General features: G+C 54.0%; 1 protein-coding gene across 1 annotated transcript; it reads right to left on the reverse strand.

The window, feature by feature from the left end:
- Nucleotides 1-3509: 3509 nt before the first annotated feature.
- On the reverse strand, nt 3510-15379 carry LOC102457870 (oocyte-specific histone RNA stem-loop-binding protein 2). The gene is made up of 7 exons (XM_089769383.1): nt 15169-15379; nt 14336-14413; nt 5735-5836; nt 5550-5654; nt 5049-5207; nt 4241-4373; nt 3510-3892 (listed from the first exon to the last, which is right to left on the reverse strand). Exons 1-7 carry the CDS (start codon nt 15216-15218, stop codon nt 3776-3778), a joined length of 744 nt encoding a protein of 247 aa, XP_089625509.1. The 5' UTR covers nt 15219-15379; the 3' UTR covers nt 3510-3775.
- Between the last annotated feature and the right edge of the window lie 55 nt (nt 15380-15434).

A 15434-nucleotide genomic window follows, 5' to 3' on the forward strand; every position in this document is an offset into this window, starting at 1 on the left:
TGGCACAGCCTGAGAAAATCAGACACAAACAGTGAAGCAGAGCAAAGTCACCTAATGTCAGCACCCCATCCAGCTCAGCCATTCCCCCACAATGGCAGCACTAGGGCGGCAGAAGGTGCCAGCCTCAGGCCTCCTTCCCCATCGCACTGACCCTCTGAGCCTAGAGCAGCACTAGGGGTCACCAACCCAGTCTTGCCCTGCTTCCCCGGGGCAGACAGACACTTATGTCTGAAAGGGGCAGGAAACTGCTAGCTTGGAGGCGTGGTGGGCACAGAAGGCTGCCAGCTGGGGAAAACAGGGGACAGCCAGACACAGGGGGCTGCCAGTGAGGAGGGAAGAGGGACATAGGGGGCTGCCAATGGAGGAGAAGGGACGTGGGGACAGTGGTGGGGGGCTGCCGGGAGGGGGAGGAGAAGGGACAGGGAGACAAAGGGGGCTGCCAGCGGGGGAGAAGGACGACACAGGGAGCTAGCTGTAAGGTGGGGTCGGAGGCAGGGGGCTGCCAACGGGGGTGGGGAGAAAGGGGGACATGGGAGCTGCAAAGTGGGGGCATAGACAGGGGGATGCCAATGGGGGGGACAAAGGAGGGCACAGGGGGCTGTAAGGTGGGGTCAGAGCTGCCAGCAGGAGGCAGAGGGAGACACAGGGGTCTGCCAGCAGGGGAAAGGGGGGGCTGCGAGGGGGAGAAAGTGAGGGGCTGCCAGTGGGGGGGGGGGAGGAAAAAGGGGGGGGACTCAGAAGGCTGTGAGGTGGGGGCAGAGGCAGGGAAGGGGGACAGGGAGACAGGGGCTGCCAGCAGGGGGAGGGAGGGGAAGAGGGTTCATGGGCTGTGAGGTGGGGGCAGAGGCAGGGGGCTGCCAGCAGGGCGGGAGACAGGGAAACACAGGGGGTTGCGAGGCAGTGTCGGAGGTGGGGGGCTGCCAATGGGGGAGAGGGGAAAGGGGGCTTGAGGTGAGAGGCTACGAGTGGGGGGAGGCAAAAGGTGAAAAACACAGGGGGCTGCGAGGCAGGGGAGGACACAGGGAGATGCAAGGCAGAGCAGAGGACTGCCAATTGGGGGTAAAGGGGGGGACACAGGTGGACTGAGGCAGTGGCGGAGCGCTGACGTGGGGGGGGGGAGAACTGGGGGCTGTGAGGTGGGGCGCTGCCAGCGGGAGGGGCACAGGAGGAGCCAGTTGGGGGCAAGGGGAGGTATGGGGGGCTTGAGATGGGGCGCTGCCAGCGGAGGGGCATAGGGGGACTCAGCGGAGGGCAAGGGGGGGTAGAGGGGCTTGAGGCGGAGCGCTGCTAGCAGGAGGTAAGGGGGGGCACAGGGGGAGCCAGTGTGGAGTACGGGGGGCTTGAGGCGGGGCGCTGCCAGCGGGGGGGCACAGGGGGAACTAGTGGGGGGCAAGGGGGACACAGGGGGAGCCAGTGGGGGGGTAATGGGGGTACGGGGGGCTTGAAGCAGGCACTACCAGCGGGGGGCATAGGGGGGCCAGTGGGAGGTACGGGGGCTTGAGGCGCAGCGCTGCCAGCGGAGGGGTACGGGGGGCCAGTGGGGGGGCAATGGAGGTACAGGGGGGCTTGAGGCATGGTGCTGCTAGTGGGGGGTACGGGGGGGCCAGCGGGGGGGGGGGATGGGGGGGCTTGGGGGGGCAGGACAGGGGGGCAGCGCTGCGTGGGGGGGCAGCGGGGGGCGGGGGCAGGCGGGGGGGCCAGTGGGGGGGGGGGCAATGGAGGGGGGGGTACAGGAGCCAGGGCTGGGGGGGGGCAGGGAGGCAGTGGCACTGCCAGCGGGGGGACACGGGGGGCCAGTGGGAGGTACGGGAGGTTTGAGGCGGGGCGCTTCCAGCGGGGGGGGAGCACAGGGAGAGCCAGTGGGGGGGCAATGGAAGTACAGGGGGCTTCAGGCAGGATGCTGCCAGCGAGAGGGCACAGGGGGGCCAGTGGGGGGCACGGGGGCTTGAGGCGGGGCGCTGCCAGCGGGGGGCACGGGGGGCTTGAGGCGGGGCGCTGCCAGCTGGGGGGCACGGGGGGGCCAGTGGGGGGCACGAGGCGGGGCGCTGCCAGCGGGGGGCACGGGGGGCCAGTGGGGGGCACGAGGCGGGGCGCTGCCAGCGGGGGGGCATGGGGGGGCCAGTGGGGGGCACGGGGGCTTGAGGCGGGGCGCTGCCAGCGGGGGGCACGAGGCGGGGCGCTGCCAGCGGGGGGCACGGGGGGGCCAGTGGGGGGCATGAGGCGGGGCGCTGCCAGCAGGGGGGCACGGGGGGGCCAGTGGGGGACACAAGGCGGGGTGCTGCCAGTGGGGGGGCATGGGGGGGCCAGTGGGGGGCACGGGGGGCTTGAGGCGGGGCGCTGCCAGCGGGGGGCACGGGGGGGGGCCAGTGGGGGGCTTGAGGCGGGGCGCTGCCAGCGGGGGAGCACGGGGGGGCCAGTGGGGGGCTTGAGGCGGGGCGCTGCCAGCGGGGGGCATGGGGGGGCCAGTGGGGGGCATGAGGCGGGGCGCTGCCAGCGGGGGGACACGGGGGGCCAGTGGGGGGCACGAGGCGGGGCGCTGCCAGCGGGAGGGCATGGGGGGGCCAGTGGGGGGCACGGGGGGCTTGAGGCGGGGCGCTGCCAGCAGGGGGCACGGGGGGGCCAGTGGGGGGCATGAGGCGGGGCGCTGCCAGCGGGGGGGCATGGGGGGGCCAGTGGGGGGCACGGGGGGCGCTGGGGGGGGCATGGGGGGGAGGGGGGGCGGGGCGAGGCGGGGCGCTGCCAGCAGGGGGGCACGGGGGGGCCAGTGGGGGGCATGAGGCGGGGCGCTGCCAGCGGGGGGGCCCGGGGGGGCCCGGGGGCTGTCGGGGCCGCCCCGCCTGTTGCGCTGGGGGACCCAGGGGCCCGGCTCGGGACCCACCCGCCAGGCTGCTCCGCGCCGCGCCCGCCGCAATCACATCGGAGGTCCCGGTCAGCGCCCCCCCCCCCGGGCTGTCCCGTCCAGCAAAGCATGGCGGGAAATGTAGTCCCGCCCTCGGGCACGCGCCGCGGGGGCCCCTGCCTGACTCACGATGGCTGTCACCGTAGCCATGGCAACGGGCTAGCCATGCATTCCCCATCCCCCGAGGGCTCTCGCGGCACGTGCTGCAGCGCCCCCTGCGGCCTCGTCCGCACGCTGGCGCCTTTTGGTCCGACTGTAACAAGGACGCAACCCTGGGGCTGCTCCAGAGCAACGCCCGCCGCGTGCGCTGAGCGTGCAGACGCGCGCTTCGCCCAGGGACGCTGCTGCTCCTCCGGGTGCTGGTGTCAGGCTGGAGGGGGCCGGGACTTCGCCTCTTTCTGGTTAAAGATCTGCACCGGCAGCAGCCCTGCGGAGACACGAGCTCTCCCGCCAGGCATCATCTTCCCTTCTCCCCTCCCACAGCGCTGCCCCGACTGAGGGCACCCTTACCTGACTTGGAGTGCCCGCTGCAGGGGAAGGGTCCCTACTCCCCCTTATCTGAGTTCTCATCAATTGCCAAAGCCTCCCTGTGGTGAGCAGAGCCCTAGGGACAGAAAGAGAACCCAACCGGCACCTATTAGAGTCTTTTGGAACATTTTATTGACCCACACTTCCATCTCCCTCCCCCAACTCCCTCTGAACAGATCTCCCAGGGACAGACCAGCCACCTGAACGGAACCTTCAGGATAATCTCACGTCCTCCATAAGTTCAGGAGATCCTTGCAGCTGGGCTTATATGTAGTGGGATGACTGAGCTCTTTCCACTCTCCAAACACTGCCAATTCTGAGGCAGCAAACACTCTGGACTCTCTGGAGTCATAGCCACATCCAGCAGCAGTATGGACAAGCATGTGTGTTTCCTAGGAGGGGCAGCAAGTTGCAGTCAATCTGGGGCAGCCATGGGGAGGAGCAGCCAGCTGACAGGCCAACAAACTGAAAACATGACAAGACAGAAATTAATACAAAACAAACCTGATATGAGAAGCACAAGCCTGAAATCCAAAGCATGACAGTGTTCCACTAAAGATGCCCCCCCCCCCCCACACACACACACACTTCACTCCTTCCCTAGGACAATGGCCAATAATACCTTCCTGCATCAGTGTCCAGAGGAAGGCACAAAACTTCCAGACTGTATGGCACACACAATACCCCTCCTGCCAAGCTAGTGAGATAATGCCAAATACTCTTGTGCTCCCAATGAACCAATACATACCATCCTCTACTGCTGCCCTAAGTCCCTCTCACCAGCAAAAAATAGGAGAAAGCAAGCCCACATACCTGTGTGCCCAGGGATTCTCTTGGCAGGTTTTCAAGAGACTTCAGAAGACTAGCCTGGTACTCCGAGAAGTCACTCACAGAATTTGCCTCCATCATTCCTGAGAGTCTCACCAGCCCCTGCCTTGCAGACAAACTGCAATTTAATTCACATGGACCCAGTCAGTGGAAAGGAGCAGGAAAGATAATTGGGTGCACTGGACATCACATGAACCAGCACTGTCATTCCACACCATGCTTCAAACCTAGGAGAGATCATCAGGCCCTGCATGCCCAGACTGGGAAGGGCAGGCAGGACTCCTCTCCAGTGAGCACTGGAAGAAGAGACAGGAGACACTGGACTTAGTCCTTGCTCTCTCCTCCAAGTCAGCAATTGGTGTCCCAGTCCCCTGATCTTTTCTCCCCAATGCCTACCATGCAGCTGGGGGAGATGGCAAAGCAGATACCCATACATCACAGGAAGCATTTTCAGAGCACTGGGGAAGTGATACTATGCTCACCACTGGGACATTTTGAGTATCAATCCCCCTTTTGTATGGCATAAGGCTCCTGACACCTAACTCTTAAGTGTCATACAGTACAAGACTTCACAGAACCCCCCAGGCATGGCTACATACCATTCACTCTACTTCTGCCTAAGGCAGCTCAGTGTAATGGTCACTGTATCCACAGGGATACTAGGAAGCTCCTGGAAGGACAACACATTTGTTTGGGTGGATCCACCGCATTGTTAAGCTTCTGCCTCTTCCTCCCCCAGAAGAGGTTCTCCCCCGCAAGACTCTAGAGCCATGGGCAACTGGGAGACACTTTCCTTGGAAATCCTTCTCTGCATGGGAGAGGGTGCTGGGTGGGTGGGTCCCAGGCATGCAAGGCCCGTCTCCACAGCTTGACTTGCATGTCCCAGGAGCGGCGGCTGTACTTCTTGTACTTATTTGGAGTTCGGGGGTGAATCCCTGGCTGCCGAGCAGCCCTAGGAATGAAGCAAACATTAGCAGTGACAGGTGCTTCCATTAAACATTCCTCACCCCAGCAAAAAGACCACCCTAATCCAGCAGGAGCATGGCACGAATAGCCAGATGGCTCCATCACAAACAGCATGTAGGAAGCACACCTTAAAGGCTCCTGAATAGGCCACATTTCTGGGACTTTTGAAATGGGCAGGGAAAGGAAGTTGCCCCCAAGCAGGATTAAGAGGACGGACATCACTGTATATCAGTTTCAGATATCTCTTCCCTTGGTGGGGAAACCATGGCCACAGGCAGAATCATCAAGCTCATACAGGAAGGGGAGGTGAAAGCCAGGGACACCTCACTTGGGGACTACTTGTAGGAAGTTCTGGTAGCCAAGAGTGTTCTTCCCATAATCTATCTGCTTCTGTCTCCTCTGCAAGATGCTCTCATCTGTTTCAGTGTCACATCTGGTGAAGAGAATGAGTTAGCACTAGAGACACAGAAGGCAGCCTTGGACAAGCCACGTGGGCCAGTGTGTCCAACACACCTCAATCCTGAGCTGGCTCCTCTTGCAAGGCCTGGCCTTGTGCCAACTCCTACGCTGACCATATTAACTCCAGAGCAGGATTTTGACGACAAGGACCTGTCCCTAGGAAAAGAACATTTTTTGCACAATAAACTGGCTTGTTTCATAGCCAGGTGTGAGACACAGCATCCCACAGACTAGCCAACTGTCTGCTTGGTTCTGGGAAGCAGAACTAAAGCTGCATTGCCCAGTTATCATAAAGATCCAGATCACCTTTTGGGACAATTTATTCCTTTGGCACTCAGAAATGAAGCACTGAGATCTGTTAGGGAAACAGGTCTGAGAGGGAGACAAGTCTGCTCTGGGATTCATGATCAAGGCAGGCACTCATCCTCAAATTATGTGTGTTGTGGCGGCACTTGCAGTCCCCCACTCGGAATCAGAGCCCCATTGTGCTGCATGTTATTTGGGGACAGAGACATTGCCCCCGAGTTTACAAGGGGGAAGGAAGGGGGGAGTCAGACAGGAATGTGTACCTACAAAAAACAAACGAGCAGATGTATGCCTCTAAGAGAGAGTCAAATATCCCCAACTGTCAAAGAAGTTAGATCTTCATTTACTGTCAGATTTCTGCAGCGTAGCAAATATCAGTGGCTAATCTATGCACTCTTCCTATCAGGCCAAGAACATCCAAACAAATCAAGGAGTCCAATCCCATCCCCAAACACCCTTTGCCATCAGCAAAGATCCTGTCAGCCTCACCTGTAAACCAGAAAATGGTGCCTTAGGAAAATGCTTGAATTAAACACCTTTTTCCCTTCTTATTTTCTGTTTATCTTTTAGACTAAGCTCTTTAACGTAGGGAACTGTGTACGTTATTCATGGTCAAGAAGTGTCAATGCTCAGTAAGTAAGAGGAGATCTCAACTCCCAGTAAAAATATGACAGCTAAGCAAGGTAATCAAACCACATCTATGGCCCCATCTCTTACATAGGTCTATATTAGCCCTTAGGACTTCTGAGTGTCTAAGAAGGCCACTGGGAAATTAAAGCCAAGAGTTTATCACTCTGCAACAGCAGCAATCCTACTGAGATATTTTAGCCTGCTAAGATATACTTTTTCCTACCCTTTATTTATTTTTAATAATATGCTAGTAATACAAGGGGCCTACTGAGTTAAATTTTCTGTATGATTTAGCTTTAGCAGAAATATGGTAGTTGACAATAAGTTAAGATTTATTTCTTGTTATTTTCCCAAGATGTATGTTGTGTAAGGCTTTGTGGTTAGCTGGACAAGCATCTCGGGAACCATAACCCTAATCTTGATCAGAACAAGAAAGCAGAATCTGCCAACTCCCATCAACTGACTTTTCACCCTTCCACAAAAATAAAAGTACCAGATTTCCTGCACCTAACCTCAATGTTCCTGCTCTTTCTGGTTGTTCCGGGATTTGGTCCAAGAAAACGTCACTCCTCTCTCATGAATATTTATGGGCCACCTCCATATCTCTTCCAATCAGGTATAGGCACCCACAGAAGTCTTAGGGTACCAAGACCAATTTTGGGCAAGGAATTGAACATCCAGGACATTTTGGTGCCAAAAGGGTAATATAAGCCCAGGAATTAGGAAAGTCAAGGCTGCTGCAGCCGTCACTGACAGAGCCCACTCTGGTGTGTAACCTGTTTTCCCTTGAGGTCAGAAATCAAATACTTATCACTATTCTATCTTTTATTTTATTTCAGTCTTGCTTTTAGGTATCGCATACTCCACCTGCTCCAAAGCCTTTCAGGCAACGGGAGGCTGGTCCTTCCACATCCAGCCTTGGGGAAAATAGGACCTTGTGGGTATGAAATGCTGTTAGATAATCATAGGACTGGAAGAGACCTCAGGAGATCATCACGTCCAGCCCCTTGCCCAAAGCAGGACCAATCCCAACTAAATCAACCCAGCCAGGGCTTTGTCAAACCAAGACTTAAAAACCTCTAGGTTATGTCTAGACTACGCAAAAGTTCTGAAAGAGGAGATGCAAATTCCTGGGAATTTGTATATCTTCTTCCAATCTAAATGTTCAAAATAGGCGTGTCCAAAATAGTCAGGACATGTTTTTTTTCGGCAACCCCCCCTCTTTCGAAAAGCCACTCTTCCTCAAATAATGAGGCTTATGCGGCTTTTCAAAAAAAGGGCGGGGTTGCCGAAAAAACTGTGTCCCAATTACTTTCACTTTCAAAAGTTCTGATCTCACTTTCGAAAGCAGAAGATGATGTGCAAATTCCCACTGAATTTGCATATCCTCTTTCGGAACTTCAGCGGAATCTAGACGAGCCCCTACAGAAGGAGATTCCACCATCTCCCTCGGTAACCCATTCCACTACTTCACCACCCTCCTACTGAAATAGTTTTCCCTAATATACAACCTAGACCTCACCTGCTGTAACTTGAGACCATTGTTCCTTGCTCTGCCATCCGTCACCACTGAGAACAGCCTCTCTTCATCCTCTTTGGAACCTCCCTTCAGGAAGTTGAAGGCTGCTATCAAATCCCCCCTCACTCTTCGCTTCTGCAGACTAAATAAGCCCAGATCCTTCAGCCTCTCCTCATATGTCAAGTGCTCCAGCACCCTCATCATTTTGATTGCTCTCCGCTGGACCCACATCCTTTCTATAGTGGGGGGCCCAGAACCTAACAATACTCCAGCTGTAGCTGCACCAGAGCCAAATAAAGGGGAATAATCACTTCTCTGGATCTGCTGGCAATGCTCCTCCTAAAGTAACTTAATATTCCATTCACCTTCTTGGCTACAAGGGCACACTGTTGACTCATATCCAGCTTCTCATCCACTGTAATCCCCAGGTCCTTTTCTGCTGAACTGCTACTTAGCCAGTTGGTCCCCAGCCTGTAACAATGCTTGGGATTTTTCCATCCCAAGTGCAGGACTCTACACTTGTCCTTGTTGAACCTCATTAGATTTCTTTTGGCCCAATGCTCTAATCTATCAATGTCCCTCTCGACACTATCCCTGCCCTCCAACATATCTTCCTCTCCCCCTAGCTGTGTGTCATCCACAAACTTGCTGAAGGTGCAATCCATCCCCTCATCCAGGTCATGAATAAAAGATGCTGAACAAAATCGGCCCTAGAACCAATCCTTGGGGCACTCCACTAGAAACCAAACATCGAGCTGTTGATCACTACCTGTTGGGCCCAACAGTCTAGCCAGCTTTCTATCCATCTTACAGTCCATTTATCCAATCCATACTTCCTTAACTTAATAGCAAGAATATTGTGGGAGACCATGTCAAAAGCTTTGCTAAAGTCAAGGTACATCATATCCAGGGCTCAACAATTAACGTAATCTACTCGCCTGTGGCAAGTAGATTACAAATCAGCACAGCCGCGCAGCACAGTCAGCGCATGGGCAGCGTGCTGAACAGCGCAGCTGGCGAACGGGGCTCACCGTGGCTTGGTGAGCCCTGATCATATCCACTGACTTTCCCATATCCACAGAGCCATTTACTTCGTCATAGAAGCTAATCATGTTAGTCAGGCATGACTTGCTCTTGGTGAATCAATAACGACTATTCCTGATCACTTTCTCCTCTTCCAAGTACTTCAAAATGGATTCCTTGAGGATCCCATCCATGGTTTTTCCGGGGATGGAAGCAAGGCTCACTGGTCCATAGTTCCCTGGATTGTTCTTCTTCCCTTTAAAGATAGGCTCTACATTTGCTTTTTTTTGCAATCATCCAGGATCTCTCCCGATCAACGAGTTTTCAAAGATAACGGCCAAATGCTCTGCAATGACATTTGCCAACATCCCTCAGTAACCTCGGACGCATTAAATCCAGACCCATTGATTTGTTTATGTCCAGCTTTTCTAAATAGTTCTTAGCCTGTTCCTTCTCCACCAAGGGCTGCCCACCTCGTTCCCAAACTGCATTGCCTAGTGCAGTAGTCTGGGAGCTGACCTTGTCTGTGAAGACAGAGGAAAAGACAGCATTGAGTACTTCAGCTTTTCCCACATCATCGGTCACTAGGTTACCTCCCTCATCCAGTAAGGGCACCACACCCTCTCTGATTACCCTCTTACTTCTTGTTACCCTTCACATCCCTGTGAAGTGGGTCTTTGCCCACGAAAGCTTATGCTCCTACACTTCAGTTAGTCTATAAGGTGCCACAGGACTCCTCACCGCTTTTGCAGATTCAGACTAACACAGCTACCCCTCTGATACAGCTAGCAAGGGATGTGAAGTAATTCCAATTGTGCTTTTGCCTTCCTGATAACTAAAGAAATATATTTATACTCCTCCCTACTCATCTGTCCAAGTTTCCACTTCTTGTAAGCTTCCCTTCTTGCGTTTGGCTTACCGGGGAAATCCTTGGTGAGCTTAATCTGGTCGCCTACTATAGTTGCTTTTCTTACTGAGCATCAGGATGGTTTCTTCCTGTGCTAGCTCTCCTGGGCTCCTTTCCCCTTCATGTAAGCATCCCAGGGAATCCTGCCCATCAGTTCCCTGAGGGAGTCAAAGTCTGCTTTTCTGAAGTCCAGGGTGTGTATTTTGCTGCTCTCCTTTCTTCCTTTTGTCAGGATCCTGAAATCTACCATCTCATGATCACTGCTGCCAGGTTGCCACCCACATCTATTTCCTCTACTAGTTCCTCCCTGTTTTGTGAGCAGCAGGTCAAGCTGCACACGGCCCCTGATCAGTTCCCTCAGCACTTGTACCAAGATGTTATCCCCAACATTCTCCAAAAACTTCCTGGATTGTCTGTGTACTGCTGTATTGGTCTCTCAACAGATGTCAGGGTGATTCAAGTCCCCCATAAGAACCAGGGCCTGTGATCTGGAAGCTTCTCTTAGTTGTCTGAAGAAAGCCTCTTCTACCTCATCCACCTGATCCGATTGTCTATAGCAGACACCAACCGCAACATCACCCTGTTGCTTTCGCCTCTAAACTTAACCCATAAACTCTCCACAGGCTTTTCTCCCTCTATACATTAGAGCTCTGAGCAGTCATACTGCTCTCTTACATACAGTGCAACTCCTCCTCTTTTTCTCCCCTGCCTGTTATATGGAAGTATACCTCTCATATAGAACTGGAAGGGACCTTGACATCGAGTCCAGTCCCCTGCCTTCACAGCAGGACCGAGTACCATCAGGAAAAACAGTTTATACCCTTCCATGACAGTGCTCTGGTCATGCAAGTCATCCTACCAAGTCTCCGTTATTCCAATCAAATCATAGTTCTTTGACTGGGCCAGGACTTCTAATTCTTCCTGTTTGTTTCCCAGGCTTCTTGCACTTGTGTGTACACTCCTTTATTGGTCCTTCCTCCTTGTGTTTTCTTCCAGTATCCAACTTCGCCACTTAACTCAGGGATGTGATCATTGTCCCCAATGAACCTAGTTTAAAATCCCTCCTCACTAGGTTTGCAAGCCTGCCCGCGAAGATCCTCTTTCCTCTCTTGGTCAGGTGGATCCCATCTCTTCCTAGGAATCCTCATGCCTAGAAGAGAGACCCATCGTCAAAGAAACCAAAGCCCTCTCTCCGACACCACCTGCGCAACCACACATTTACTTCCATGATTCGACCATCCCTACCTGGACCTTTTCCTTCCACAGGGAGGATGGACAAGAACACCACTTGTGCTTCAAATTCCTTGATCCTTCTTCCCAGTGCTACATAATCTGCAGTGACCCTCTCAGGGTCGTTCTTGGCCGTATCGTTTGTTCCTACATGGAGAAGCAGGAAGGGGTAGCAATCGGAAGGTTTGATCAGTTTTGAAAGACACTCAGTCACATCCTGAATTCAAGCTCCTGGAAAGCAGCACACTTTGAGATTCCAGATCTCAGCAGATGGATGACTCAGTCCCTCTTAGGAGGGAGTCCCCAACCACCACCACTTTTCTTCTTTTGGGGAGGGGGGTTGTGGACCCCCCCATCCCTAGGACTACACATCCCATTCCTTCCAGTAGATGGTGTTCCCTTCTGATTTCTTCCCTGAGAGGTCCCTGCCAAAGCATTCTCCACCGTAGTGCCTGTGCAGAGAGCCTGAAAGCAGTTACTTACCTCTACAGGAATGGGAGACACCTGAGTTGGCCTTCTTCTCCAGGAGATTACATGCTGCCAGTTCTCTTCCTTGTCCTGTACTACCCTGACTGGCTCTTCAGCCTGCTGTGCCTGCAGGGTTAAATGCTGCCTTCTATCGAGGAAATCTTCATCCTCTGACAGAACGTAGGGTTGATACTTGAGCCTCAAGTCCTCTAATTTTTTCTTCCAAAACGGCGACCAGCTTGCACTTAGTGCAGATGAAATCATTTCTGTCTTCTGGGAGGAAGACAAACATGGCACATGTGGTGCAGGTAGCAGCAGACCCATCACCATCTCACCGCCTTCTTTCTGAGAGATTTCTCACATGTTTTTAAATGCCCCTTTGAAGGGCAGAAGAGAAAAAAATTCAAGGAAAAGACCAAACACTATGGGTCTCTCCTCAGGGTGAACTCTCAGGCAAACTACCCTGTTGGCCACTCTGGTTGCCTTCTTATAAAGCTGATGGTAGGTCTGTCTCAAAGCCTTGCCTCTAATCCAATCAGACCTGAAGGCACTGGCCACTGTCAGCAGACAGGATACCGGGCTGGATGGACCTTTGGGCTGAGCCAGTACGACTGTTCTTATGTAATATCTGTATACATAGATAAGTTGTAGTTTGATCTGTGGAAGAAATTCAGTTAATCTATGTTCTTACTGCCATATTCTTTGTGGTTTCTGTAATCGTTATTCCTGTGGCAATAAAATTGATTTTCATTGCATTTCCTAATCTGAAGTGTGACTGTCAATCGTCTGCAAACCCTTATGAGGGGGAATCTTTTGGTTCTACCCACTTGTAACCTGGGATAGAGAAGATCGACTTAGAATCTCTGGTCAGATTGGCGAGCCTTACCCAACTAAATTCCACTATATCTCCTCCCCAGGCTACAATATGTACAACCACTTTCCTGAACAATGGGAATTCTGAGCAGGGAAGGAGCCTAGGAGAAGGGAAGTGTCTTATTCTGTGAGCCATGCACTTCATCCATCCTTCATCCCAGGGATTCTCAACATTGTTCTATTTGATGCCCCCCAACATGCTATTAAGAATTCTAGGGTCCAGCAGAGTTAGGGCGACTTCTCAGGGCAGGGACCTTGGGTGTAGGCATAGTTTGACTTCTATTTTGAGGGCATCAGGGCCAGCAGTGGTTGATCCAGCTCTGTACAGTGGGACAGTTGTGCAGGAACATTTTAAAAAGTGAGCGTGGTGAGCCCCTTACCACTGTCCAGCTGGCATGTGGGGCTGGGAGTGCTGTAGCACTCCCTATACCCCAACTTCCCATGCCTATGCAGTGGGGTCCACAGAAAGAAGCCACCTTCACCCCAATTCACCTCAGCAAGTCAGCCTGGCTGGGTTGGGGGGAGCACAAGCAGAAATAATTTAAATGTGGTGGGCACAGTGCAAAAAGTTTGAAAACAGCTTAGAGTGCAGAGAGGGAGCAGCTAGGGACTATGTGCTGACAGGGGGTATCTCAGGATGCAGGGAGGAGTGGTGGCTAGGAGATGTATACAGAGAGGAGCTGGCTTAAGGTGCAGGAAGAGGGTACTATGGGCTGTGTGCTGGAAGGTGTCCCCTGCAGTCCCTGTTCCCAGAAGGGCCTGCCAACCATGGAACTGCATCTCTCCACTTGGGTGGCTCTTACCTGCTGCCTTTGTGGGTGCAAAGGGGGCTGGAAACTAAGGAGCAGATTCAGTCTGGGGCACCAGCAGAAGACGAGGGACAACGGCTGCTTCCTGCTCTGTGGCACTGGCCAGAGCAGCCGCTATCCTGCATTGCCTGGCTCTAGCTTTCTGCATCCAACCTAGCGGGAGGGCAGCAGGGAAACAAGTGGGGAGATGTACTGGAGACAGGTTCTTACACTACTATTTCAGGATACAAGAGGGGACAATGTCCTCCATATCTCCAACTCTGTTCCAGAAATTGGCCAGAGCAGCCGCTATCCTGCATTGCCATTTTGCACAAGGGGCTTTTGCACTGCTCCTTCTTGCGCAAAAACCCCCTCTTGTGCAAGAGCCGTTCTGCCTGAAAATAAGCAGCAGAACAGCTCTTGCACAAGAGGTGGCTTTTGCGCAAGAAGGAGCAGTGTAGACTGCTCCTTCTTGCGCAAAAGCCCCTTGTGCAAAAATAGTGGCTCATTAAGTATGCAAATGAGGCATGCCTCATTTGCATATGTTCTTTCACAAGTCTGGCCAATGTAGACATACCCTTGCTGTTTTCCAGCACAAATTGCTCATTCTTATGCCCTTGATCTCACTATATTAAACATGCTTATGCTGGAAGCCATAGAAATAATCCTAAATCGAGACATCTGGCAGTTCCCTTGCCAATTCTGCCACAGCACATCTAGCCATACAATGAGGCTGCACAGGGAGCTGCCACAGCACAGCAACATCAGGCCCAACATGAGCCAGGGAGACCCCATTTGGAGGGTTGCAAGCAGCTCCCTTGTCTCTTTGCCCCGTTAATTACATGCATTTTATCTCTAAGGATACAGTCAAATGTCTGTTAACTGTAGACAGACAACACATTTCCACCCACCTGTTTTTATCACATACAGATGCTGTTCCAGAGGTAGGCTCTTCACATCCCAGAACAAGAGGTTCGTGAAATAGAGAACTGCATGTCAATTACAGAAGAAAAATCAATTCTCCACCTTAGACAGAGTTTGCAAACCTTCCCTACAAGGCAGTGAGCTCAGTGATCCTACTACTCCTCGGCCGGAAGAACACACTAACTTCTGAAAAGCCAGTGCTTAGGCCAGGGACAGACCTCTCTTCTGCAGGTTGAGCTAGCTAAAAACTGAGCTTCCAAGAACAATTCCAAACCAAGGGCAGCAGTCACTGCCTGTGAAGGCAGCCAAAGGGCTCTGCGTAACAGAGTCTCCAAATGCCTGGAGAGGATGATCAGCCAAGTGAGACACAGGCTAGAAGCGTTATGCACAAGAAGTCATGCTAACAAGGTGCCAAGCACGCCCTGCTCCTGCACTTCTGGTCCTGAATAAGCCCGGAGTGCCGCCAGCGGGCAGCAAGGCCAGCTCCATCACCTAGGCCCAGATGCTTTCCTTCCTCAGGGACACTGCAGCAAGGGCCCCAGCCATGCACCAGCCCCTAACTGGAAAGCCACTGGCCCAGAAGGCGGGAGCCCGGGTGCCCTCTGCTCCTTCCCGTCCCTGTGCACCAGGCGCAGACACACCCAGCGGCGGCTTCGCTCCGTGGCCGTGCCCGAGCCCCGCAAGCGCCCAGCTCCCAGGGACCGCGGGGGCGGGTCCCCCAGCTCGGTCAGGGCAGCGCCGGCCCCACGTGGACCGGGAACCCTCCCAACGGGGCGCTGACTGACAGGGGAACAGCGCGAGCGCGGCCCACGCGCCCCACCTGCAGGCCAGCGGCTCCCAACCGCCCAGCGCGTGAGACTCTGGCAGCATGAGAGGCAAGCGGTGGGGGTGTATGCAGCACTACGTCACAACCAAGCAAAACCTTCCCCATTCGATAGGCCGGCCTCGCCTCACTGATATCTACGGCCGCAACCCCAGCAACCACGTGCTCCCGGGGACGGTGATTGGCCTCACAGAGCCACAGATGGGCGGAACCCCTTCGAGCGTCCAATAGAAAACGTTCCGTCCGCTTCTCCCCGAATAGGT

The sequence above is a fragment of the Pelodiscus sinensis genome, chromosome 16 (genome assembly GCF_052426305.1).
Source record: "Pelodiscus sinensis isolate ZL-2025 chromosome 16, ASM5242630v1, whole genome shotgun sequence".
In the NCBI taxonomy this organism is placed as follows: domain Eukaryota; kingdom Metazoa; phylum Chordata; order Testudines; family Trionychidae; genus Pelodiscus; species Pelodiscus sinensis.

Bases quoted from the DNA above. Each gene is read 5' to 3' on its own strand.
- LOC102457870 (XM_089769383.1), bottom strand. From the start codon at position 15,218: ATGCTGCCAGAGTCTCACGCGCTGGGCGGTTGGGAGCCGCTGGCCTGC. The intron at 5,655-5,734 runs GTGTGTTGGACA...TCTCTTCACCAG, and splicing joins GGAGCCAGCTCAGGATTGAG to ATGTGACACTGAAACAGATG. The intron at 5,208-5,549 runs GTGAGGTGTCCC...CTTCATTCCTAG, and splicing joins TTCCTACAAGTAGTCCCCAA to GGCTGCTCGGCAGCCAGGGA.